The sequence below is a fragment of the Sapajus apella genome, unplaced genomic scaffold (genome assembly GCF_009761245.1).
Source record: "Sapajus apella isolate SASKATOON/1434 unplaced genomic scaffold, GSC_monkey_1.0 scaffold49, whole genome shotgun sequence".
Classification (NCBI taxonomy): Eukaryota; Metazoa; Chordata; class Mammalia; order Primates; family Cebidae; genus Sapajus; species Sapajus apella.
The window spans coordinates 6,197,907-6,223,187 of NW_022436989.1; the positions used below are offsets into that span (position 1 = coordinate 6,197,907).

The 25,281-nt window shown below is 39.3% G+C and overlaps 1 protein-coding gene across 4 annotated transcripts in view; it reads left to right on the forward strand.

Moving 5' to 3' along the window:
• PLD5 (phospholipase D family member 5) overlaps positions 1-25,281 on the forward strand; it is a 377,410-nt gene that overhangs the window by 221,385 nt on the left and 130,744 nt on the right. For 3 of the 4 annotated variants that reach the window (XM_032242218.1, XM_032242219.1, XM_032242220.1), the window contains one exon: positions 10,698-10,809. In XM_032242218.1, coding sequence (XP_032098109.1) covers positions 10,698-10,809 — 112 coding nt within the window. Of the gene's footprint in view, positions 1-10,697; positions 10,810-25,281 lie in introns of those variants that run through there. The other variant, XM_032242221.1, reaches the window with a different exon arrangement.

Genomic DNA, 25,281 nt, shown 5'->3' on the forward strand with positions numbered 1-25,281 from the left:
TAGGGTGCATGTGAGGAAAGGAGAAAGAAAAATACACCTGTTTTTCAGGTAGTTCTCACTTTTCTCTCTCAGTATGGTGGTTTTCAACTGTGGCTGCCAGTCAGAGTCACTGGGGAGATTTTTAAATATGCTGATGCCCAGGCCCATCCCAGCCCAATTAGATCAGAATATTTGGAGAGGGGCCCAGCCTTCAATACTTTTATTATTTTTATTTATTTTATTATACTTTAAGTTCTGGGGTACATGTGCAAATCGTGCAGGTTTGTTACATAGGTGTATACATGTGCCATGGTGGTTTGCTGCATCCATCACCCCGTCATCTACATTAGGTATTTCTCCTGATGCTATCTCTTCCCTATCTCCACACCCCTGCTATCCCTCCCCTAGCCCCCCAACCCCCAACAGGCCCTGGTGTGTGATAATCCCCTCCCCGTGTCCATGTGTTCTCACTGTTCAACATCCGCTTATAAGTGAGAATGTGCAGTGTATGGTTTTCTGTTCTTGTGTTAGTTTGCTGAAAATGATGGTTTCCAGATTCATCCATGTCCCTGCAAAGGACATGAACTCATCCTTTTTTATGGCTGCATAGTATTCCATGGTGTATATGTGCCACATTTTCTTTATCCATTCTGTGATGGATGGGCATTTTGGTTGGTTCCAAGTCTTCACTGTTGTGAACATTGCTGCAATAAACATACATGTGCATGTGTCTTTATAATAGAATGATCTAAAATCCTTTGGGTATATACCCAGTAATGGGATTGCTGGGTCAAATGGTATTTCTGTTTCTAGATCCTTGAGGAATCACCACACTGTTTTCCACAATGGTTGAACTAATTTACACTCCCACCAACAGTAGAAAAGCATTCCTATTTCTCCACATCCTCTCCAGCGTCTGTTGTCTCCAGATTTTTTAGTGATCGCCATTGTAACTGGCATGAGATGGTATCTGAATGTGGTTTTGATTTTCATTTCTCTAATGACCAGTGATGATGAGCTTTTTTACATATGTTTGTTGGCTGCATAAATGTCTTCTTTTGAGAAGTGTCTGTTCATGTCCTTCTCCTACTTTCAATACTTTTAAAAATGACTAGGGAACTTTACTGGGCAGGCAGGATTGAGAATCACTGCTTTAAACCATCTCAGTCTAATAAACAATGTTCGGCTTTCACAGGTTCCAAGATCAGACCAGCTTGGTCCCAACCCCAGCTTGTCAACCTTATTTTGCCTGTTTCAAATTAATCCTTTTATTGTCATTGTTCCCTCAGTAGTGATGTAGATGAGTAGCAGCTTATACTTGAATATTCCACATAGCCCTGGACTCTAGGACCCGTGTAGTATTTATCCTCGTGGCTTTATTGTGCAGCGTGCCACCATTAACAGAATGGAGCTCAATTGTTGCTTTTCGGTTTGAAACAGTAGATTACCTTCAGCCTTCTCATCTCCAGGCTACATGTGATATAGTAGAACTCCGCGTACAGTGTCACCATGAAAACAGCATAACCTCCTGGACAGAGTGCCCCTTTATTTCAAAGCAGCATCTTTTCCCTGCTCCACAAAATCAACATTCAGCAAATGCCGATTTGTTTATTAGCATTCTCCCATTTTAAATGAGACAACAAAATGATTTTAAATGTGTCTATGGAACAAACATTTATCAAGGTGCTGTGCTATTTGCTGGGGATAGAAAAATAAGCCAGGATCCCTACGTCCATAGAGCTCAAAGTGTGGTAGGGGAGACAGACAAACCAAAAACCATTTATAACAATACGGAATAGTAGAACAGCAATGAGGGGCGCTGTCAGGAAATTGGCTTCTGTGGGATTACCTCTGCTTTTGAAGTGTGCAGCAGAGCTCACAGACTCCGGTGGATTTTGGTCCTATTTTTCCTTGGTATATTCCTGCTACTGCTTCATGTTGCCATTACCCCGTCTGTTGAGTAATCCTGATCACGTCCTTGCTTGCTTTCCAACATATTTCTATGGGAAATCATTATTCTAATATAAACTCCTAAGCATTATCATTAGCAAGCGTTTAACCTCTATGATTCCTTTTAAATCCAATCATATGGCCATGAATAAACCATGAACCTAAGATAGTCCTCCTAATTGTTTGTTTTAATTACTTTAAGATTGTCCTATCTGAGTTTGTTTGCTTGCATGCTTACTTTTTCTCTGTATCTTCATTCGTGCCCTTTCCTATTTTTCTATGACCATTTATCTTTTTGGTACTTTCATTTAAATAGAATAGGTTCGATTTTTTTCCCTTATCATTAGTAATAACCTTCATGATAAAATATTTGGAAACTATGAAAAAACGAGAGAGAAACCAAATCCTCCAAACGGCCACCAGCAAAAAAAGTTTTTGACAATTTGGTATTTGTACATAATTCTTTTACATAGGCTCATATTATATATAAAGAATTATATCTTTTTTGTTTGTCTGTTTGTTTTTGAGATAAGGTCTCACCATGCTTCCCAGGGTGGAGTGCAGTGGCGTGACCCCAGCTCACTGGAACCTCCACCTCCCAGGTGCAAGCAATTCTCCTGCTTCAGTCTCCCAAGTAGCTGAGATTACAGGTGTGCGCCACCACACCTGGCTAGTTTTTGTATTTTCAGTAAAGATGAGGTTTCACCATTTTGCCCAGGCTGGTCTCAAACTCCTGGCCTTAAGTGATTCTCTTGTGTTGGCCTCCCAAAGTGCTGGGATTACAGGTGTGAGCTACTGCGCCTAGCCTAAAGAATTATTATCTTAATTTTGAACTTAACATTACAACATAAGCACCTTCCCATTTTATTAGAAACACTGGTAAACATATTTTAATTGGCTGCATAACATACAATATATTAGATTCACCAGGTTAAATTTATATAACTATTCCTCTCTATTGGACATTTAAGCATTTATCTTTCCCCCTTTTTCTGAATGAGCTGCTGCAGTAAATATCTTTGTGCAATTTGTGCAACTTTTTTGTCCATTTGCTCAAGATAATTCTCAAAAGTAAAATTTAAGGATAGGGTACCTGAGGTGCCCTGTTAAGACCATGGGATATTCAGGGAACATGTGGCAATTCTCAAGGTGTCTCCCTGGGGATGCCAGAATCTCTGGAGTGAGGTTTTGAAGGAATTTTCTGTTCATTCTGTGTGGGGTCCTTTTCCCACTCGGAACAAGTGATTGTGGAAGCGTTGGGGTGTTTGACACATCCTGGTGTTCCTTTCTTGCCTTGGTCTCCCCTGTCTCCTCTGGAGCAAAGGAATGACACAAGGCTGTGGACATTGTGCTCTTCCAGGCAATACTGAATAGCAGCACCAAGATAATACAGTCTGCCTCCCCTCTGCAGCCACAGTGGACCCTCGAGAAACCCCGCAAGTAATTTCCAGCCACTGTAGGATTCCAGCCGCTGAGAGCCTGGTTACCAACCTCCTCCTTCCAATATTAATCCCTTGCTATTTCCTGGTCCATTATTGGCATGATGAGCGTATTCATCTCTCTTCCTCTGTCCCTGACAGGGATGGCTATGTTTATGCCCACAGGGTGCATAATTGAGATAGCCATCATTAAGCAAGGCCTCGATGATGAACTGTTCAGACTAATTAAATCCTGTAATGAGATGGAGCCTGTTATGATGAATGCACAGGCAGCCTGCACGCCTCCACGACAGATACTCTCCGCTGGTTTCAAGCAGATATTTCTTGTGGCTCATTGCCAAAAAAATGAGTGTTCTCAATCAAGGTGCTGGGTCTGTGGCACTGAACTCCAAAGCCCTGATTGATCCGTCGGGACATTTGCGAAGATATGGAGTGGCCACTGTCTTCTGGGTTTGGAATGAGGAATTCTGTATTGCTCCTGGCACATCCTCAGAGCTGTCTGCGGACTGTGGCCACCACTCCAATCCCTCTATCTCTCTTAAGCTTCAGGCCTAATCAGCAGGTTCATACTGTGTTATCTCATAAACACTACCTGGATTCCCTCCAATTTTTAAATATTCAAATATATATGAATATACATATATATATGTATATACACGCATATGTATATATGTGTATATGTGTATATATATGAATGTACATATGTGTGTGTGTGTGTGTATTTGAGACAAGGTCTTGCTTTGTTGCCCAGGCCGGAGAGCAGTGGCACAATCATAAGCTCACCTGCAGCTTCAACCTCCTGGGTTGAAGCAATCCTGCCTCAGCCTCTCAAGTAACCGGGACTGTACATTTGTGTCACCACACCCAGCTGATGTTTTTAAACATTTTTAGAAATGTATCTGGTTGTATTGCTCAGGCAGGTCTCTAGCTCCTAGCCTCCAGTGATCCACCTGCCTGGCCTAACCAAATGGTTGTGATTACAGGCATGAGCCAGTACACCAGCTCTTTCCAGTTTTTTCATTGCAATTGACACTTCCCTATTTCACGAACCTAATTGCTCCTCCAGTCTCCAGTCCTGCCCTGTAACTATCATTCTCCAATTTGCAGTCAGAGTTAGTTTTTTTAGAACAAAAATGTGATTGTGTCCTTCACTGGGTAAAGTGCTTCAGAGGGTCCACATTGCTTTCCAGATGAGATCCAAACTCTTCAACGTGTCTTACAAGGCCCTTCGTCACATGCCCCATCTCATCTCTCCAGCCTTGTCTCCTGCCTACGTTCCAGACTCTGCCGTAGGTCCCCCCCGGAACATTCTTTCTTCCCTCCTTTTCTTGGGAGAATTTTCCCTGAGGCCTTATGCTGGGTTCTGCATGCCCTGCTGTGTTTTTCCTAGATCTGTACTTCCTCCACCCTGGAATTTGGAACGTTGGACTGATTTGCTTATCCGTCATCTACATGTTCTCCTTGACTAACTCCAGTACTTTCAGGTTGTTGACAGAGAAGAAGCAACCAGTAAATGTGTTGAATGAATTCGCCTAAAAGTCACTTCTCTCTGTCCTAGAAGCCTTTGAGAATAAAGGTTGGCAGATATACAAGGAAATAACATTCACGCTTATATCTGTGGCAAACTTTGTATATCCTACAAACTAAAAGTTCAGTAAGATATAAGTAAATAAGTAAATATAAGAAAAGTAAGTAAATAAATATCTATCTTATAGTAAATTTAACTAATTGATTAAATAAACTTATGGATTGAGTCCAAAAGAGATTCATATATATATGAATATGAACATATATATCATGTGATCTTACCTCTTAGGTCATCCATTTAAAAAAAAAACCAAGGTTAGTATATTCAAAAGAATATAGTTTCAAAAGAACACTATGACTTAAATTGTAAATCTTATTTTCTAATAACTATAGCATCAAATGTTTAATATATTCAATCAGTTATATTTCCTTTTCAATTTTGATTTAAACTTTATATGCACATACACACACACACACACACACACACACACACACATACACATACATATATGTATGTATAAGTAGGATAATGGTATATCCAAGATACGCTCTTCTGCAATTTGGTGCTTATGTTTCTCTGGGATAGATTTCTAGGTGTAGGATTCCTGAGTGGAAGAAAGCCAATATGTCAAAGTATCATTTCCCCAAATCGCTGGCAAGAGGAAGTGTTGACACTCTTAAACGTTTTTCAGTCTCTCTGAGGAGAAAGAGAGATCTGTTTATTGCCCTGCTGTGAGCTTCCTTGATCACATGGAGCACCTCCCTGTGTCTGTTGGCCGTAGAGGCTTGCTTTTCTTAGTCAGTGCCTGTTCTCATACTTTGCCTGCATTTTGTTGGGCTTTGGGCCTTTTATTATTTTTCTTTGATAGAAACAGAGTCCCACTATGTTGTCCAGGCTGGCCTCAAACTCCTGGCCTCAAGTGATCCTCCCACATGGCCTTCCAAATCACTGGGGTTAGAGGTGTGAGCACTGCACCTGGCAAACTGTTAATACATTTTTGTAGAGTACAGCTATTCTCTCTTCATCTTTCATTTGCATGACAAATATTTATTCCAAATTTGTTTTTTTCATTAACTTTGTAGTATCTTTTGCAGTATAATTTATTTAAAAGTTTTATAATTCTATATGTCTATATTCTCTTTTATTACTTTTGCATAACTAGCTTTTATATTCATTTCCTGTGGCTCCTGTAACAAATGACTATAGACTTCTTGGTGTAAGAAACAGAAATTTATTTTCTTACAGTCCTGGAGGTAGGAAGTCTGAAATCAGTTTTTCTGGATCAAAACCAAGACGACATAGGGTGATGCTCCCTCCAGTGGCTCTAGAACCTGCCAGCATTCCTTGTCTCTCCCAGCATTCCTTGTCTCTCCCAGCATTCCTTGTCTCTCCCAGCATTCCTTATCTCTCCCAGCTTCTGGTGGCCTCCGGCATCCCTTGGCTTGCTGCCGCACCTTCCAGCCTTCGGGGCCAGCATCTTCCGACCTCTTCCTGCCCCATTGTCACAGTGCCTTTTCCTCCACTTGTGTCAAATCCCTTCTGCCCGTCTCTTATAAGTATACTTGTGATTGCATTTAGGATTATCCTCAGATAATCAAAGATAATCCCCCATCATAAGAGCCTTAATTTAATAATATCTGCAAAGACCCTATTTCCAAATAAGGAAACCTTGACAGATTCTGGAGATTCAGACCCATGATCTTTGGGGAGCTATTATTTAGCCTGATAACAGCTTGATTAAGGTTTCCCCATCCCAAGACAGTACATGTAATTGCCTAGATTTTTTTTTTTGAAAGTATTAGTGTGTACTAGTTCTGACTGGGAACACATTTTTATTTGTAATATAATATAGGGGTCCCTTTATATGTGCCAGATTAAACCTTTTTAACTTTTCCAAACTGAATTAAAATAGTATCTTTTTATTGATAAAAATCTTGCGTCTGTTCACAAATGGAACCAACCCAAATACCCATCAATGATAGACTGGACAAAGAAAATGTGGCACATATACACCATGGAATACTATGCAGCCATAAAAAAGAATGAGTTCATGTCCTTTGCAGGGACATGGATGAAGCTGGAAACCATCATTGCATCAAACTAACACAAGAACAGAAAACCAAACACCGCATGTTCTCACTCATTAGTGGGAGTTGAACAATGAGAACACAGGACACAGGGAGGGGAACATCACATACTAGGGCCTTGTTGTGGGATGGGGACAAGGGGAGGGAGAGCATTGGGGCAAATGCCTAAAGCATGTGGGGCTTAAAAGCTAGATGACGGGTTGATAGGTGCAGCAAACCACCATGGCACATGTATCCCAGAACTTAAAGTAAAAATTAAAAAAAAAAAAATACATTGTGCACACCATTTCTGGATTATTTATTAAGTTCCCTTATATATTTATACATTCCTATGCCTCCACCATATTAATATGATGAATATAATGTTACAGTATTTTTAATATAATACTGAAGGTGTTTATGGTTATAAGTTTCTCTTCCACACCTGATATTGGCTCCTTTCACGGTTTTGCTCTGACGTACCTCCATATTCATAGCTTTCTAGAGAAGGCATACATTTACTTTTCTTCTTTGGTGTAAGGATAATCTAAGAGTGAGTCTTAAATTTCCAAGTAGCTAAGATTTGTTTTGTACTCACAAAACATGTAAAATTACTGGCTGGGGAGTTAGCATGTTGAAGAGGAGAGATTTAATAGAAATTCTACCTCAAGCCTAAGTATAGAAATTCTACCCAAGCCCAAGATCATTACAGTGAGCACTATAATTAAAAATTGTAGGATTCCTTGGTGTAAGTAATCAGCACATACTAAAAGTAAAAATAAGCTTTATTTAATGACAGTCTGCCAGTATCTGTGGATTTTGGAATTTCTATTTTCATTCATGTGTGAGAGTTCTGGTTGTCTTTAAGTCCCACAAAAATAACACAGTGAAGATCAATTTAAGGCGCAGAGCCAGAAATACAGATAAGTTAGATGATCTCTTGAATGCTTCATTGGTGCCAAATATATTCTGTTAACTAAGAGGAAAAATAAATGAATTCATGAAAAAATACCATCCCACTGACCATGGGGCCTCACAAAGCACACACAATGTTTGTTTGTATGAAAGGGAAAAATGCAAACAACTTTCATGACTATGTGATGACCACGAGTCTAGGTTCTAGAAATCTGGGCCATGCAGACATCACCAAACCTTCAATGGGGTAAGAGTAGAGTGGACTCCTTGGAGAAGTGCCAGAGCTGGCAGGGAAGCATTGTTGGTGTTAACTCTGCCTGCAGAAGAAACACAAAGCCGCTTGATGTGGATTTTTCCTCCAATCATGTACCTGAGCCTCTCACCGTCCAAGCCCATACCTCTACACAGTAAATTTAAAGTTTACATAGACACTGAAATCAGCCCCTATTTTTTTCTCTTTCCTGTCCTTCTCTGTCTCTTTCTCTTACCCTCCCTCTCCCCTCCTGCCTCTTTTTTCTTTTTTAATTTTTGGAGGCAGGGTCTAGCTGTGTCCCTCAGGCTGGAGTACAGTGGCACAATCATGGCTTACTGCATCCTCAGACTCCCAGGCCCAAGACAGCCTCATCGTCCTGAGCAGCAGGGACCACAGGCATGCACCATCAGGCCTGGCTGTTGTTTTTTTCACCTTTTTGTAGAGACAGGGTCTCCCTATATTGCCCAAGCTGGTCTCAAACTCCTGGACTCAAGCGATTCTTCCACCTTGGCCTCCCAAAGCACTGGGATTACAAGGATGAGCTTGGCCTCTGCCTCTTTTTCAAATAAGGAGTCAGTAACTGTCTGACGCACCCAACGTATCATGCCAGAATACCTGGTTTGTGGTGAGGCTTCCTCCAGACTTTTGGACTACAGAGTAATGTGATCGCTTTTGATGCGCTCTACTTTGAGCAACTTTTATTTCTAAAAAAACTTCCACTGTACCCTCTAGCACCCTAAGGTTATACACCAATGACTATGCCAGCCAGCTCCTGTGCCAAATACTCCTGCCTGCTGTCGGCTGTCACTGCAGCACGGGCACACCTGCTTCCTCCTAACACCCCAAAGCTTCAGGGTCTTCATCTTCAGTGTCTCTCTTTTCTTTCTTTCTTTCTTTTTTTTTTTTTTTTGAGATGGAGTCTCACTCTGTCCCCAGGATGTAGTGCGGTGGCGTGAACTCGGCTCACTGTAACCTCTGCCTCCTGAGTTCCAGCGATTCTCCTGCCTCAGCCTCCTGAATAGCTGGGATTACAGGTGCCCACCACCATCCCCAGCTAATTTTTGTATTTTTAGTAGGGATGGGGTTTCACCATGTCGACCAGGCTGGTCTCAAACTCCTCACCCCAAGTGATCTGCCCGTCTCAGCCTCCCAAAGTTCTGGGATTACAGGCGTGAGCCACCACGCCCAGCCAGCTTCTCCCTTTTCTAAGGCTGGATTGCAGGAATCACCGCTCTGCCTCCACATTTCTGCCATTCTCTCTTCCCAGTCACCAAACCCATTCCATATCATTATCCACAGTCCATTCTTACCACAATAAGATAAGAACTTGCCACTTTGGGGCCATTAAGACCAAAGCCCTATTCTCTGCTTAGCTCCTAAAGGCATTTGAGTTTGTGACCCAAGAGCAGAAAAACTAAAAAATCAATGCAAAGAATCCATTTTTATTTTATGATAAGGAGATGAGGGTCTATTAAAACATACAAAGGATGATACACAGGATACAGTGACCTGAGACAATGCAGTGTCTGTGGACCTGCTGTTACTCAGCCTGCCTGAGATTGAAACTTATTCTAAAAATTACATGCTTTTGAAAATCTTATAAAGAAAACATTTATTTATCTGTTTGTTTGTTGAGATGGAGTCTCACTCTGTTGCCCAGGCAGGAGTGCTCTGGTGCAATCTTGGCTCACTGTAACCTCTGCCTCCCAGGTTCAAGCAATTCTCCCCCCTCAGCCTCCCGAGTAGCTGGGACTACAAGTGCACACCACCATGCCCAGCTAATTTTTATATTTTTAGTAGAGACAGGGATTCACCAGGCTGGCCAGACTGGACTGGTCTCAGACTTTTGACTTCACGTGATCCACCCATCCCAGCCTCCCAAAGTGCTAGGATTACAGGCGTGAACCCCATGCCTGGCTGGAAAACTTTTATTTTTTAGTTTGTTTTTTATTTCAGTTATTTTTAGGCAGAACATTAGTTGAATTCATTAAAATACATTTAAACAACATGAATTCAGGTAAACCATTAATTATTAACCATAATTTCCCTCATAACAGCTAATGCTTAAAGAATGTTTACTTACTATTAATTCCTTTAATCTCACAAAAACCTTTTGAAGTAAATATTAATATTATCTGCATTTTGCAGAGGAAGAAACTAGAGATTAGTGAGATTAAGAAGCAGCTTGTAAATTGGAAAACCAGCTGGAATCCAGGTCTCTCTGGGCCAAAACACAACCACTTAATCTTCTTTGCTACTTCATGTGTAGATAATACAGACTCAAAAAGCAGAAAAAGGGTAGATTTGCATTGTAGCACTGGAATTATTATTGCAATAATTGTTTAATTGCACAATACTCAAAAAAACAGTGCAGTCTGTGTTCATGCTACTATATTGATATAAACTCTTTTGAAAGAATTTCATAAATCTGTGAATATCAATTATTGAAATGCTTACCTTTTAATATTTGCATGAATAGATTAATTTTAATGAGTTTATTTTTACCTGTCTAAATTGGTAAACATTTAGGTTTTCTGACTTTCTTTGTTTCTGAATATTTTTTCCAGGGTCAACGTCTTTTTGAAAAGTTGCTCCAACTGACTTCACAAAATATTGAAATCAAGCTAGTGAGTGATGTAACAGCTGATTCAAAGGTATTAGAAGCCTTGAAATTAAAGGGTAAGGCCAAGGTTGATATGCTACTCTACCACTGGGTGTTCTGTTAAGATACCTTTAATTTCACTTAAAATAATATATAATTTCTTTATAACTAGTACATTTCACTTAGTACATAGTACATTTACATCTCCTTTAAAAAATAGCTCAATTAAAGTTTTTAAGTGGAGGAAATAACTAATCAATATATTGGAATTTTAAAAATACTGTTGCATATTAGTGTAAGCAAAATAATCTACTAGCCAATAAATGATGATTAACTAGAAAGAAGAATCTTTCCCTTTCTGCACATTTCAATGGTGTGATTACAGAGAATAACCACTTTTCATCAGAATAGACACTGGATTTCTACTTTTCTCTTGCCTGCCAAATGAAAATCCTTTTGGTGCTATATATTTAAAAAATAATATAGTCAGGTCCTGAAGTCTATGAATCATTGCCTGATTCATGGCTTTTAAGACAATTCCACAGGAGAACAGCATTTATATAGCCACTTTGCAATTTTTCTCACAATCTCATGAAGACTAAAAATAATTCCAAAATAACTTTGCTTATTTTCCTGTAATCTTCTGTAACTGAATTGAGCTCTCATGTCCTAACAGTTTTTACCAATTTGTAAAAATTGTTACCTCGAATTTATAATCCAAACTGCTGAACTGTAAGCCTCTAAAAGAAAAGGCATGTTTGAGCCAGTGAATGTGTTCAAGCTGCCAGGTGTCCCTGAAAGAGGACAGAGCACTGACTGACCTCAGTGAGTCATTCATGTCCCGCCTGATGGCATTACCTCTCATGTTTGTGCTGTTTAAACATATTGTGCATTTTTTTGCTTGTCATCTTCCCCACATTTTTAAGTGACAATACCTTCTAAAAATGGAACAGAACAGGGATCAAATAAGTGAGCCCAGTGGCCTTTCCTCCTGAAGAAGAATTGAAAGTGATAAAGCATATTGAAAGTCATAAACATATGAAAGACATAAACTTGGCCCTGCACATATATCTATCAAACATAAACATGTTTTCTATGCACAGGAAGATAAAACATGAGGTATTCATGTGTTTGAAAAGTGACGCTATGCTACTTGGGTGCAGCAGAATGTCTTTGAAAGTGCCTAGTTCAGTGGATTGACAGATATAATCAATGTGGGTTAGAAATGTATTCTTACTTTTCCTATTTTTTAAAAAAAGAAATGTGAAATTGGGTTTTCCCTATCTGATAATTTGTTAGACAACACTTCGGATTTTTAGGAATTGATTACTTTTGGTTAACTGAGGGTCCTGTATTTGCAGATGATTCTCCTTATGGAATTTACTGGCATCTCCTAGGGTTTGATTATCCAGACAGGATAAAAAGCTGATGATTTAGGAAGAGAAGGAGGGAGCCTAAGAGTTCTATTACTTCTTGACTGTACATCTGCAGCTCTCTTTCTTGCAATAGCTGATGCTAAATCTTGTAAACTCAACTGAAAGTTAAAGCTTGGGGATGTTAGGAAGCATAACAGATTTTGTTAGGTGTTGCTGAGTATTTAATGTTGTAGACAGCAAATAGCTATTGACAAATGTACGAATAAAGGCCTAGTTTACATTTCTATTGTGAATTATAAATTAAAATCTCATTATAGTAATTGCATCTCACAGAAAATGAGTGTTTGAATTTCCAAGCATATGTAGATACTACTGCTACTTAGGTTCTGTTGATATGTGAGAAGTCTGACCAAAATACAAAAGCAAATGATTTTCCTTCATAGTAGTAGAGCAATACACAGGACTCTAATTTCTCATCGCTGTTTTCTAGGTAGCGATAGTTGGCCCATCTGGCTTTGAGTGATGCACATGACATGTAGGGTATATAGAACATGTATAAATCCTCAGAATACCATTATTGTATTTCTGTCTTCTCATCTTGTGATAGAGATGTTAAATAACAGTGCATTTTAGAAATAATTTTTTTGAGATTATTTTAATTCCACAATTGAATATCTTGCTTAACAGTTATCTTTTTTTTTTTTTTTTAGAGAGGAATTCTAGTCTTTTAGCAAAATTCTAGGAAGTTTTGTCCAGAAATATCCCATAAAAAATAGGTAAATATAAAATGAGCCATGAGCAATTTCAGCTGCAAGAGTTACTGAATACAGAAACTCATCAAATATACTGTGAAAAGGAATAAAGTAGGGCTTCCCAGCAAATGGCAAAGATTTATAGTGCAGGTGTACATAGGCCCGGAAAGGGCCAGGCAGGCTGGAGAAGTCAGGCAGCTGGCCTGAGGCCCCAGATCCCCTCACTGATGGATGGTGTGCGGTCATTCCTGTTCCTTTTGCGTCCCACGCTTGGCCTCTCCCCTCCTTGACTCAGAAGTTGGAAAGATAAACCATCACTCCAAGGTCTCCAACTGTGGCTTGGAGGTGAGATGCTTTTGAAACCTAGTCAGGAAGTCTTTGCACCCAGGGAGGGATTTAATTTTACACAAGCGTCCCTGTAAATTCAAAATGGGTTTTGTAGTCGGGTTTCCTAATTTCGCTTCCTAACCATCTCTACTTGTATCCCTCATAAACATCTCAAATGCAACATGTCGTCTTAGCTCACGTACTTGCTTTCCCTTCCTGCACCAATGCAGCATCTCTCTCTATACCTACATTTCCATCTGCTCAGTCACTCGTGTTGGAAACTGAACACACTGTCATTCATCACATCTAATGAGCCACAGTCTATAGAATCTGCCCCTTCAGTCTTTCTTCTAGATATCACATTTCCTCCTCCCCTGCCTGCCCTATTTCAGGTCCATTAATTCTTTGCTCAAGCCTTTGTCGCCTTTCCTCTTTCACCATCTGATCTTCCACACAGCTACCAAAGAGATCTTCCACCACGTGGTTATTAGCAACTTACATGCTCACCTAAATTGCATGCAGGTGTGAGGATGCCTGAGGAATATCATACATGCAATAAAAGGCACAAGTATTAAAAATACAGCTCAGTGAATTTTACAGAGTAAACACATCCGCATAACACCTTCACAGATCCAGATGTAGAACACTGCAAGCAACTCAGAAAGCCTTCTCAATGCCCTTTGCCACCAATGCCCTCTGCAGAGGGAACCCCTATTTTGACCACTACCATAGGTAATCTTTATCTTTCTTTGAACTTTATATAAATAGAATCACAGAATTCTATATCCGGATTCCTTATCTCAGTTTTATGTTTATAAGACCAATACATGTTGGATACAGCAGGGGTTTGTTTTACTCCATTGTATGAATATAATGCAATGGATCAGTTCTACTGATAACAGATGTTTGAGTTTTTCCTGGTTTGGGGTTTCCTAGTTTTTCCTAGTTTGGCCTCTATAATGCTTCTATGAGCATTCTTGTACATGTCTTTCAGATGCCTACACACACTGATATTGCTGATATAATAGGCTATATATATGTTCCATTTCAATAGATATTGCCAATCAGTTTTCTAAGTGGTTGTACCAGCTAACACTCTCACAAGCAATATGTTAATGTTCTGTTTGCTCCACATCCTTGCAAAATTTGGCATTCTTTGTTCTTTTGATTTTAGCCGTTCTGGTGGTTATGTATCATGTTGTGTCTTTAATTTTCATTTCTCTGATGGCTAATCCTACTAAGCATCTTCTCAGATGTTTATTGACCATTTCTGTATTCCCTTTGAGAAGATGCCTGTGCAGGTATTTTGCCCAGTGTTGTTGTTGTTTGTTTTTGCTTTTGTCGGCCCATTTTTATTATTAGGCTAGATTTGAATCCTTCGTTGGATGTATGTATTTCAATACCTGCATCCATTTGAGGCTTGTTTTTTCACTCTTCTGCTGATGTCTTTACGTAAATGGAAATTGTTCATTTTAATGAAAGCTGATTTATTAATTACTCCTTTGTTGTTGATGATTTCTGCATCCTGTGTAAAAACTATTTACACAGTCATGGAGATTTTCTTGCTTGTTCTGTTCTAGATACTGTATTATTTTGCTGTTCAGGTTTAAGTCTGTGTTGAGTTTGGAATTTATTTTTACTTATGGTGTGAAGTAGCAGTAAAGGTTAATTTTGTACATATGAAGAGTCATTTATTGTTAAAACTTTCTTCACTGCATGTTAGAGGCATCATTGTTAAAAATGAGGTGACTATGTTTTAGTTCTGCCTGGGAATTCTTCACTGTGTTTTCTTAGTCTACTTCTTTATCCCAGGACACATGTCATACTGTTCACCTTGCCTTTATGTGTTACAGATGGTGTAACTTTCATCTTTGTTTCTCACTTTTAGAACTGCCTTAATTATTCTTGGACCTTCAGGTTTTGAAACAAATTTTGGAATCATCTTATCATAAAACTTATAAAATTGTGTTACACTTACACTGACTCTGTAGACAAACTTGGTGAAAATTGGCATTCACAATACCGAATCTTTTACTTCATGCCTATAGCATAGCTACAATATTTCCTCTTCCTACTGCTTTAGCTGTGTCTCTCAATTTTTAACATGACATAAATTTCTAAATTATTTTTCTGTCCAAAAAGTTTTCTGATTTCTACCTGCAGTCTACTTTGTGCTGTGGCCTATTTAGAAATGTAGTCCTTAATTTTCAAACATTTGGAGATTGTTCTTTTGTTATTTTCAGTATGTATATTCATAGAATATACTTGGTATGATAACAGTCCTTTGAAACTTTTAGAAAGTTACTTTATAAATATTTATTTATTGAGATAAATTTGTTTTATAAATATCAAGGCTTTCTATTGCTTTCATACAGCTTTTCATTTTCTGTTTTTGCATTTTGTCAACCCTCATAAGTCTTGACCAGAGAGTGTCTAAAAGCTGAAAGTGGAGATTACGTGAAATGGCTTCTCATTGTCTGACACATCGTCTTCATTGGCAGGCTTCAGAAACAAGCTAAATGAGACGTGAGATTGTCATTGACATCCTCTGCTTTCTTCAAATCCACTTTCAAGCAGGATGTGCCACTTGCTGCCACCACCTTCTTTTAAGTCCCGTTCTTTCCGCTCATGTCTCCCAGCAGATGCCTTTGAGACCCTACTTCTCACCAAACCTGATCCTAGTAATGGCACAGCCATGTTACTGAACTTTTATATTATTAACAAAATTTTTGTTTCTGGTTGTATATTTTAGTCCTAAGCAAAATATTATCCCTCAAGGATACCACTGTATTTTTAATTATGTTATGTTATAGTTATTATTGAAATTAAATTGAAAATTAAGAATTATTTGTCTACCAAAACCAGAAAAGTAAATGTACTTTCTGTAACATGACTACAATATTTGGTGCCTCTGTAGCCTAGCAGAAAATTAAAACTAAAGTCAGAAAATATAAATTTTCTTTTGGAAAATAAAAGCAGGCTTTTATTGGTTCGTGGTTGGATGATAACATGAGGAGTGAAATAAATGTCATAAAAGATTTAGAATCAGTGACCTAGAAGTTAAGTCCACACTTTCTTTTTTCTTTTTTTTTTAAAGGCATTTGAAACCATTTAGGATCTGAAATCTTCCTTTTCAGTCTCATTCTTACTATTTGCTATAATTGACTTTTCAAGTATCTGAAAGCTAGTTGTGATTTCTCAAATACAACCTACTTTTTCAGGGCTGTGTTTCTCAAAATGTGCTTTTCCCTGTGCCTGAAATACCCTCATTTATTTCCCTTGTCAATTTACAAGCTCTTTTCTGTCCTTTTTTGAGAGAGAGAGAGATTATGTCTTACTTTGTCACCAGGCTGTAGTACATTGGCACTATAATAGCTCACTGCAGCTTTGAACTCAGGGGTTCAAGTGATGCTCCCACCTCAGCCTCCCCAGTAGCTGAGACTACAGGCATGTGCCACCATGCCTGACCAAGTCCATTTTTAAGCCTCACCCTTAATATTTTCCTTTTTACCTTCAACTCTTTACCCTGGTTGGTCTTACCATCTACTTTTTCTCCATTCATTAATTATTAATCCAACAATTATTCCCAGACTGTGTCTGTCATGTGGCAACAAGATAGGCTTTAAAGATGGGAAGTTGACTAAGACATGAGCCTCCCCCTAACTTCAAAGAGCTCAGAGTTTGGTAGAGAAGACCAAAGACCAGGTGATAAGTGAAATAAAGTGGTCAAGACTTTCCTGAAACGTCTACACAGAGTTCACTGTTTCTGAATCGCTTTTTGCAATAGTGGTTAATGCTCAGGCTTTCCACTCAGCGTTGTTCTGTACCACCAAGAGTGTCGATGGTGCTATGTAGCTTTAAGAAACAGAATGCACTACTGTTGTCTCTTTTTTTCTAATCAGAATTCCATTCTGCTTGTTTTTGAAGCTTACCGGAAAATGTCAGAGCAAGTATTCTTTCCCCAAAGGATCTTTAGTTTGTTGACTGAATATTAGGGAACTTCGAGAGCTCTGTCATGCCACCAGGAATAATGCAGTGACAACTTTGTCACAACTTGCCACCTGGTCTGTAGCAATCATAAGATGCATTGCAATATCAGAGATGTTAAACTGTGAAGACTAAATGTTTCAGAATCAATGACTTACAGTAATAAATGTTATTTTAAAATATTTAGTAATAAACTAGAAGATTCAACTTAGAAGCTTTTAACATTAATAAATTAAATTAAAATGACCCTTCCTAATACCACACTGAGAGAGGTCGATTTTAAATCAAACTTCTTATAACAGGGCTTCTTTGTAGTGCAGTGACCATACTCACTGGATAGAAACTTGGAGAATTCAATCTGTGCTGGTTTTTTAAAAATGTGAGGGTCTTTAACAGACCCCCTTGATGGCTAGAGCATTCAGTGATAGGGAGAGTGCCTATCCAAAAATATAAATAAGCAAAAACTACTATATTACCTGAAACAGGAAGGAAGTTAGGCAAATCAGTTTTTATTTGCAATTTCTATAGGAAAACAATACAATGAAACCAGAAACCTGAAATACACTGGAGAAGAGACCGTCTCCTGGGGTAGACAAGAAAGATAGCAGAAATCATATTCCCAGCTATGTGGTGTGATGAACTGCAACCCAAATGAAGAAAGAGGGGTTAGTCATGAGAGCTTGGTTCTAAAAAGAAGAGGGATAGCAAACATTCAGTGGTAAACATAACAGGCATGAAAAGGCTCAGGTGATTGTTCCTACGGACATTATCTGCTGACAGAGAGTGACATACAAATAACAAATTTCACTTATGGGCTAAACTCTGACACTATGTGCTGTTCGGTCTTTAAAAAAAATAAAAGTGTTTTAAATTGGTTTTATCTAAAAAGTAAAAATCACAAATATTTATTATGTGCAACATGTTTTGAAATCTGTATACATTGTGGAATAGCTATATTGAGCTAATTAACATGCATTATTTCATGGACTTATTTTTTTGTGGTGAGAGCACATAAAATCTACTTCCTTGGCAATTTTCAAGAATACAGTCTTGTACATTGTTATTAACTATTGTCACAATATTGTACAATAGATCACTCCTTATTGCCAGTGATCAGTCCAGTTACACAACTACAGAAAGATATTCATCCTAGAGTTTGGGGACCTCTATTCTGTGCCTCTTTCTCCTGATGGTGCAGCACACTGTGGGCTTGGGGTGCCAGCACAGTCCTGCTCAGCTGGTGTTGCAAGCTTTCGATCTGTTAGAATCAAACATGCATTTTCCTCCCACTCCCTTCTCTCCTGCACACAAACCTACAAGTGATTGAACATAGAGCTTAGTCTGTGCCACCTGTATATGTTTTGTGATCACTTTAAGGAGCTGATAACAAAACTTTTTTATAAGGTTTGGTTTTGTTTTGCCAGAGCATTTGTGTGTCAGGAATTTTCTTTTCTTTTCGGATTCTTCAGCTATATAGTAGATAGATAGATAAATAGTAGGTAGGTAGATAGATGACAGATACATAGAAAGATATAGATAGATGATAGAAAGAAAAGAAAAGAAAGGAAAAGAAATATAAAAAAGAGAAAGGAAAGGAAAGAGAAAAACATGAGACATACATAGAGAGACAGATGGTGGGTAGATAGGTAACATACATGGAAAGATAGATATTACTAGATAGAGAGATAGATGATAGTCTTAGTTCATTCGTGCTGCTCTGATAAAATAGCTGAGACTGGGCAATTTATAAAGAACACACATTTATTTTCTCACAGTTCTAGGGTCTGGATCAAAGCACCAGCAGGTTCAGTGTCTGCTGAGAGCTGCTCTCTGCTTCCAAGATGGTGCCTTGTTACTGCATCCCCCAGAGGGAGCAAACACTGTGTCCTCACGTGGCAGATAAGACAAAAGGTCTAAAAAGAGTCTAAGCTTGTTCCTTTCAGCCCCCACTACAAGACACCAATACATTCATGACTCAGTCACTTCCCAAAGACCCACCTCTTAATACCGCCACAGTGGGAATTAAGTTTAAACACATGAATTCTGGGGGATATTCAGATCAGATAGAGAGAGAAATCGATCTTCCGATTTTCTCCCGATGAGATTTTAAAATTAAATTTCTAGATTTCCCTGTCCTTTTGTCCACACTGTTTCCTTTCTGTTACTTTTTGTTTGTAAAGGCAACACAAAGCATGCCGTTGGAGTGGACTCGGGCACAGTGACCATGCTCAGGCCTCTACATCCCCTCATCTGCTGCCTTGCTGGCTAAAGTCATATATTTGCTGGGTGACTGTCTCAGACACCCAGTTTAAAAGTGACCCCAACTTGTCCTTATTAGCACTATAAGGCAAGTAAGTGAGCTAATTAGACAGAGCCTTGCCCATGTTAGTGAATACCCACTAGCCACGGGGACCTAATGAGCCCTGGCTGGGCACCTTTAGGTCACTTGGGTTTCGATCCCACAAAGCATTGAACGAATGGTAGAGATTTGATTGGCCTTTACTTGGGACTAAATCTTATTCATGAAAGTGAGAATCTTAATTGAAATAAGATTAAAGCTCCTCCACTCTTGTTAATAACGTCATATTTTTAAATTATTGAATTCTGGTGCTCTTTTAGCTACATTATTTTAAAAAGGACAGGGAGATGCTGAATTCTTTCTGTGGGATTGTAAATGTGATCTTTGCCATGGCTTATTTAAATTCGAGAAAGTTGTACTCATTCATCATTGATAACCCATATTTTCATTTTCACATTCATGAATTAGGCTTAACAAAATATTTGAAATGGAAAATGTATTCCTAAGTCTGAGCATAGGAGCATGTGTCATTTTTTGAGTTAGTACAAGCCGCCCCAGTTTCCTTCTGCATTTTACAAGGTGATTTTTGAATGCTGTACTTCAGATCAGTGGAGGATAGCTTATTGAGGCTTTTTTTTAAACGTATGCTCTACTGCTCTGTAACTACTCTAAAACCTAGCTCTACAAGTATACCTGAATGTGCTAATTTAATATGAGCCTTATTAAGTATCATTTGGTAACTTCCCTAAACTATATTATTCGAGCTTTCAATCTTCCCGTCTGAAAGGTTGGCATTGTTAAGGAAGCTGAACATTTCAGAGTATTTTGCTGTTCAAGTGAGGGACGGCTCTCATGATTATCGTGAATGTGGAATCCTCTGGACAGGGGGCTTATGAAGCTGCTTGGTATTGGGTCCACTCTGATAATGGCCCAGATGGAAGTCAGGGTGCCCTGACCATCACCCAGGCATGCTGTGCCAATGTGTTCATTTCACACCTTCTCAAAGTGAATGCCACTTGGGCTCACGCTTGAGTGCCTGAAGGCTGCTGCCTCAGTCGTATATGCTGCTGTCAAAACTTACTGCAAGCGCTCCTGCCTTCCACCGTTTTCTACGACACACCAAAATATCTGGCAGCAAGGCAGGAACCTTTCATCCTGTGCTTGTTTGGCCACATTATGCTTTTCAGTGATAATGAGCAGAGTAATTCGCATAATAATTAGGAACAGGTACTTTTGTGTCCCAGGACTTGTGCTGAAATTCTAAACCTGTCGTTACTGTGTGATGTCACCATAGGCCAGCACTTGCTCTGAGCCTTAGTGTTTTTTTGTTTTGTTTTGTTTTTTCAGTAAAATGAGGTTGATAACCTCCCTAAGAGCTATGAGAATTAAATTAGATCATATATAAAAAGTGTCTGGGGCAGGTGCCTACCTCATAATAAACTGTTAATAAATGACATCCACGATAGCTGCTGCCTTGATTTACCCAAGTGTGAACTATTTGTGTTTGACCTGTCAGTGCCACTTAGTCCAGACTGGGTTTATTTTTGCTGCTAAATTACAAACCTAGGTCTGTGATTTTCTGATGAAAGAAAAGCCCCAGTTTCAATCGTACATTGCAGATCGTCTTTGGGAACGCAGCTGGTTCGTTTGCCTGTATGGTTGTGCGCTAACTCTTGCTGGCTTCAGTTTGTACTGGAATTGTTCAGCTGGTGACACCTGTGACTCTCCCTCTGTATTTTCAGTCTCTGTTCTAAGAGCTACCCAAGTTAGTACTGCAAGTCAATGTGTTTAAACTTTCGAAGGGTTCATCTGATACGGATAATAGAGTTGTACCCGTCTAAACATAAAATCTAAACATTTGCTCTAAAACATAGAATCTTGTGCTACAGAGTTTATTTTTATCCTTAATATATCAGAACCTTGGCATGAATATCATTTTCAAGGAAATTATATGCATATCCAACCTTGTGACAGGAGAGAAGGAGAATTTTATCTACAGGTATTGATCAACTTACAACCTATGCAACTTACGACCATTCGACTTTATGACCACAATTGCTACCCACGACTGCTCCGTATCTGGCAGCGCAAACGTTGCCCAGCTGAGCGTATGACAGTGCGGACCAGCTTCCGGCAGCACTACCATCTCCGCGTGCACCATTTCAACTGTTATCCCAGACTCGGTACAGCAATTTGTGTTTTGTGTCTTGGATATTTTTCATCAAACCCCTCCCAAGAAGTCTACCAGGAGGAAATTGTCTTTGTCTACGCCTCAGCCTGCCAAGAAGGAAAGAAAGGCCATCGATCTCCACACGAAAATGAAGGTAATTAAGCAGTAAGAAGGAGGAAAGAAAGTGAATGTGATCGCACGTGATACGAAGTTATCACACTCGACTGTGCCGATGATTTTGAAAGATAAAGAAAGAATTCGTGAAGCTGTGAAAGGTTCTGCACCCATGCAATCAACAGTTATAACAAAGCAACGAAGCGGGCCCATCCACGAAATGGAGAAATTGCTATATATTTGGATGGAAGATCAAATTCAAAAACGGACACCATTAAGTCTTTTTACTGTGCAGATGAAGGCGAGAAGTCTATTTTAGACTCTGAAGGAGCGTGCTGGAGAAGATTAGAGTCAAGAATTTGTAGCAAGCACTGGCTGGTTCCAGAGATTCAAGAAAAGACCAAATGCACAGTGTTCGAGCGACTGGAGAAGCAGTGAGTGCGGATGAGGAAGGAGCACGTAAGTTTGTTGATAGTCTGGATGAATTAATTACAGGTGAGGGATATCTAGCAGAACAGATTTTCAGTGTTGATGAAACTGGATTATTTTGGAAACGATGCCAGCACGCACTTATATTCACAAAGAGGCCAAAAGCATGCCGGGATTTAAAGCATTTAAGGAAAGGCTAACTCTGCTGCTTGGCGGGAACATCGCAGGGTTTAAGCTGAAGCCGTTCTTAATTTATCACTCAGACAACCCGCATGCGTTCAAGAATGTTAACAAGCACACACTGCCCATCTACTTTCGTTCTCAACGTAAAGCATGGATGACACAAGGATTGTTTGAAGACTGGTTTATGAACTGCTTTATTCCTCAAGTTCGAGAATATTGTTTGGAGAAAGATATTCCTTTCAAGATTTTATTGCTACTCGATAATGCGTCTGGACACCCACCACATCTAGGTGATCGCCATCCAGATGTAAAATTTGTTTTTCTTCCGCCAAACACGACTCCACTCATCCAGCCTATGGACCAAGGTTCAATTGCTACATTAAAGGCCAACTATCTCCGAACCACCTTCGATCAAGCAATATCCTCTATAGATGCTGACTCAGAACTAACATTGCGAGATTTTTGGAATCACTACAACATTTTGATGTGTATCAAGAATATCGCTACTGCCTGGGAGGCTGTGATGACAAAGTGCATGAATGGCATCTGGAAAAATTGTGTTAAGCACTATATTAATGATTTTGACAGATTTGACAGTGAACATGAACTTGAAACGATTCGGGGAAAAAATAGTAAAACTCGCTAAAGACCTTTCTTTGGAGTGTGAAATGGAAGATGTCGAAGAGTTGCTAGACAAAGAATCCGGAGAACTTACAAATGAAGAGCTAATCGAACTGGAAGAAGAAAGAGTGGCGGAAGAAGAAAGAAGAGAAGCAGAGAAAGAAGAGGAGGAGCCAGAAAGAAAGTTCACCACTAAGGGATTATCACACGGTTTATCTTTACTGAATAAACTTCTTATACATTTCGAAGCAATGGACTCAAACATCGAACGATTTGCAAGGATTGAACGGATGGCGCACGATGTGTTTCGTCCGTATCGTGAAATTTATGAAGAAAAAAAGAAACATACAATTCAGACAAAGCTCACCATGTTTATGAAAAAACCAACTCCGGTAACCCCAACTGCTGCCTCAGATGACGACATCAACGATCTGCAGCCAAGCACCAGCGGCCAATAAAATGTTTCGTAAATGTTTATATATTTTGATATGTTTTGCATTTGGGAAAATGTTTCCTATGGTATTTTTTACACCTGTATTTTGTATTTTTGTATGTACCTGTATTTTGTAATTTTGTATGTTTTGCAAATATTAAACTAGTTGTACTGGTAATGCAGTGTTTTACTTAAACCTGACGAATGTAAAAATAAGAAACAAAATGATGTAGAGATGATACAAATGGCATAAAATGAACAAAGAAAATTATGATATATAACAATAATGAAAGAAAATTATGATAAAATATGACTTAAAGATTTTTATAACATCATTTCACAGTACTGTACATATAGCCCACTCAACTTACAACCAAATCGTGTTACGACCGGTCTGTCGGAACCAATCGTGGTCGTAAGTCGAGCACTAGCTGTAATTTATCTAGTTGTGGTTTTATGTATTTCTATTCTAGAGATGCTAGAATTTGGGGAGGGCACTCTTTAAGAGGTGAAGAGGGGTTGGTGATTCACACTTGAAATCCCAGCAGTTTGGGAGGCTGAGGTGGGAGGATCATTTGAGCTCAGGAGTTCAGCACTGCAGTGAGCTATAATCAGTGAGCTATGATTTACCACTGCACTCCAGACAGGCAACAAAGTGAGACGCTGCCTCTTTAAAAAAAAAAAAAAAAGGTGGGGGGGCTGGATGCAGTGGCTCATGCCTGTAATCCCAGCACTTTGGGGGGCCAAAGCGGGCAGATCATGACGTCAGGAGTTCAAGACCAGCCTGACCAACATGGTGAAACCCTGTTTCTACTAAAAATACGAAAATTAGCCAGGCATGGTGGTGTGCACCTGCAATCCCAGCTACTCAGGAGACTGAGGAAGGAGAGTCATTTGAACCTGGGAGGCGGAGGTTGCAGTGAGCCCCAAGATCACACCAGGGCACTCCAGCCTCGGCAACAGAGTAAGACTCTGTCTCAAAAAAAAAAAAAAAAAAAAAAAGAAAGGAACTTAAGATAAATAAAAGTATAAATGTGAATAAAAGTATAAATGTAAATAAAAGAATAAATAATAATCTTTCAGAAAGCCCTTATAACTCCTAGGGACCCCATGGTGAGCATTTTTAGCAACTAGCTCTTCTGTTTTTTAGTCCCAAACAGAAAAGCTAGTTGCTAAAAATGCTGATCATGGGATCCCAGAATCATATGGGCTTTCGGAAGCCCTCATCCCCACATCTGTGTTCACACATCCACCTGTACATTCTGAAGGGTACTGGAGACTTTTTTCCTTTGTTGTAGTGATAGACTTGTTATGTTGCCCATGCTGGTCTCAAACTTCTGGGCTCAAACCATCCTCCCACATTGGCCTCCCCAAGTGCTGGGATTACAAGTGTTAGCCACCATGACCTGCTAGAGACATGTTTCCTTCTGACAGAGCAGTTCCTGCCTTGCCTAGAGTAGCCAGACAGAGAATATTCATTATGCTCATTAGTGAGTCTATGCTTCTTATTTGAGTAGGATCTCTTATGCTCATTAGTGAGTAAGACCATTACTCATTATGCTCATTAGTGAGTAAGCTCTCTTACTTCTGTGACTCCGAGTCTCCGTTTTAGAAGTGGACATCCCGATCGCACTTGCTGTTTAAATCAATGTCGTGGGAACTGGTGTGAGTTAAGATGCAAAGTTCTGTTTCTGTTGTTTCCAGCAGGCTGTTCAGCATGAACCATGGCCGTAACCTATTATTTCTGTGTCCTCTTTCTTCCCATACCATATTTTATCTTTTTTTTTTCTAGCTCACTTCCTTCCATCCCTTTCTCATGCTTGGTGATACTAACTTCCTCCTCTGTCATCCACAAAAC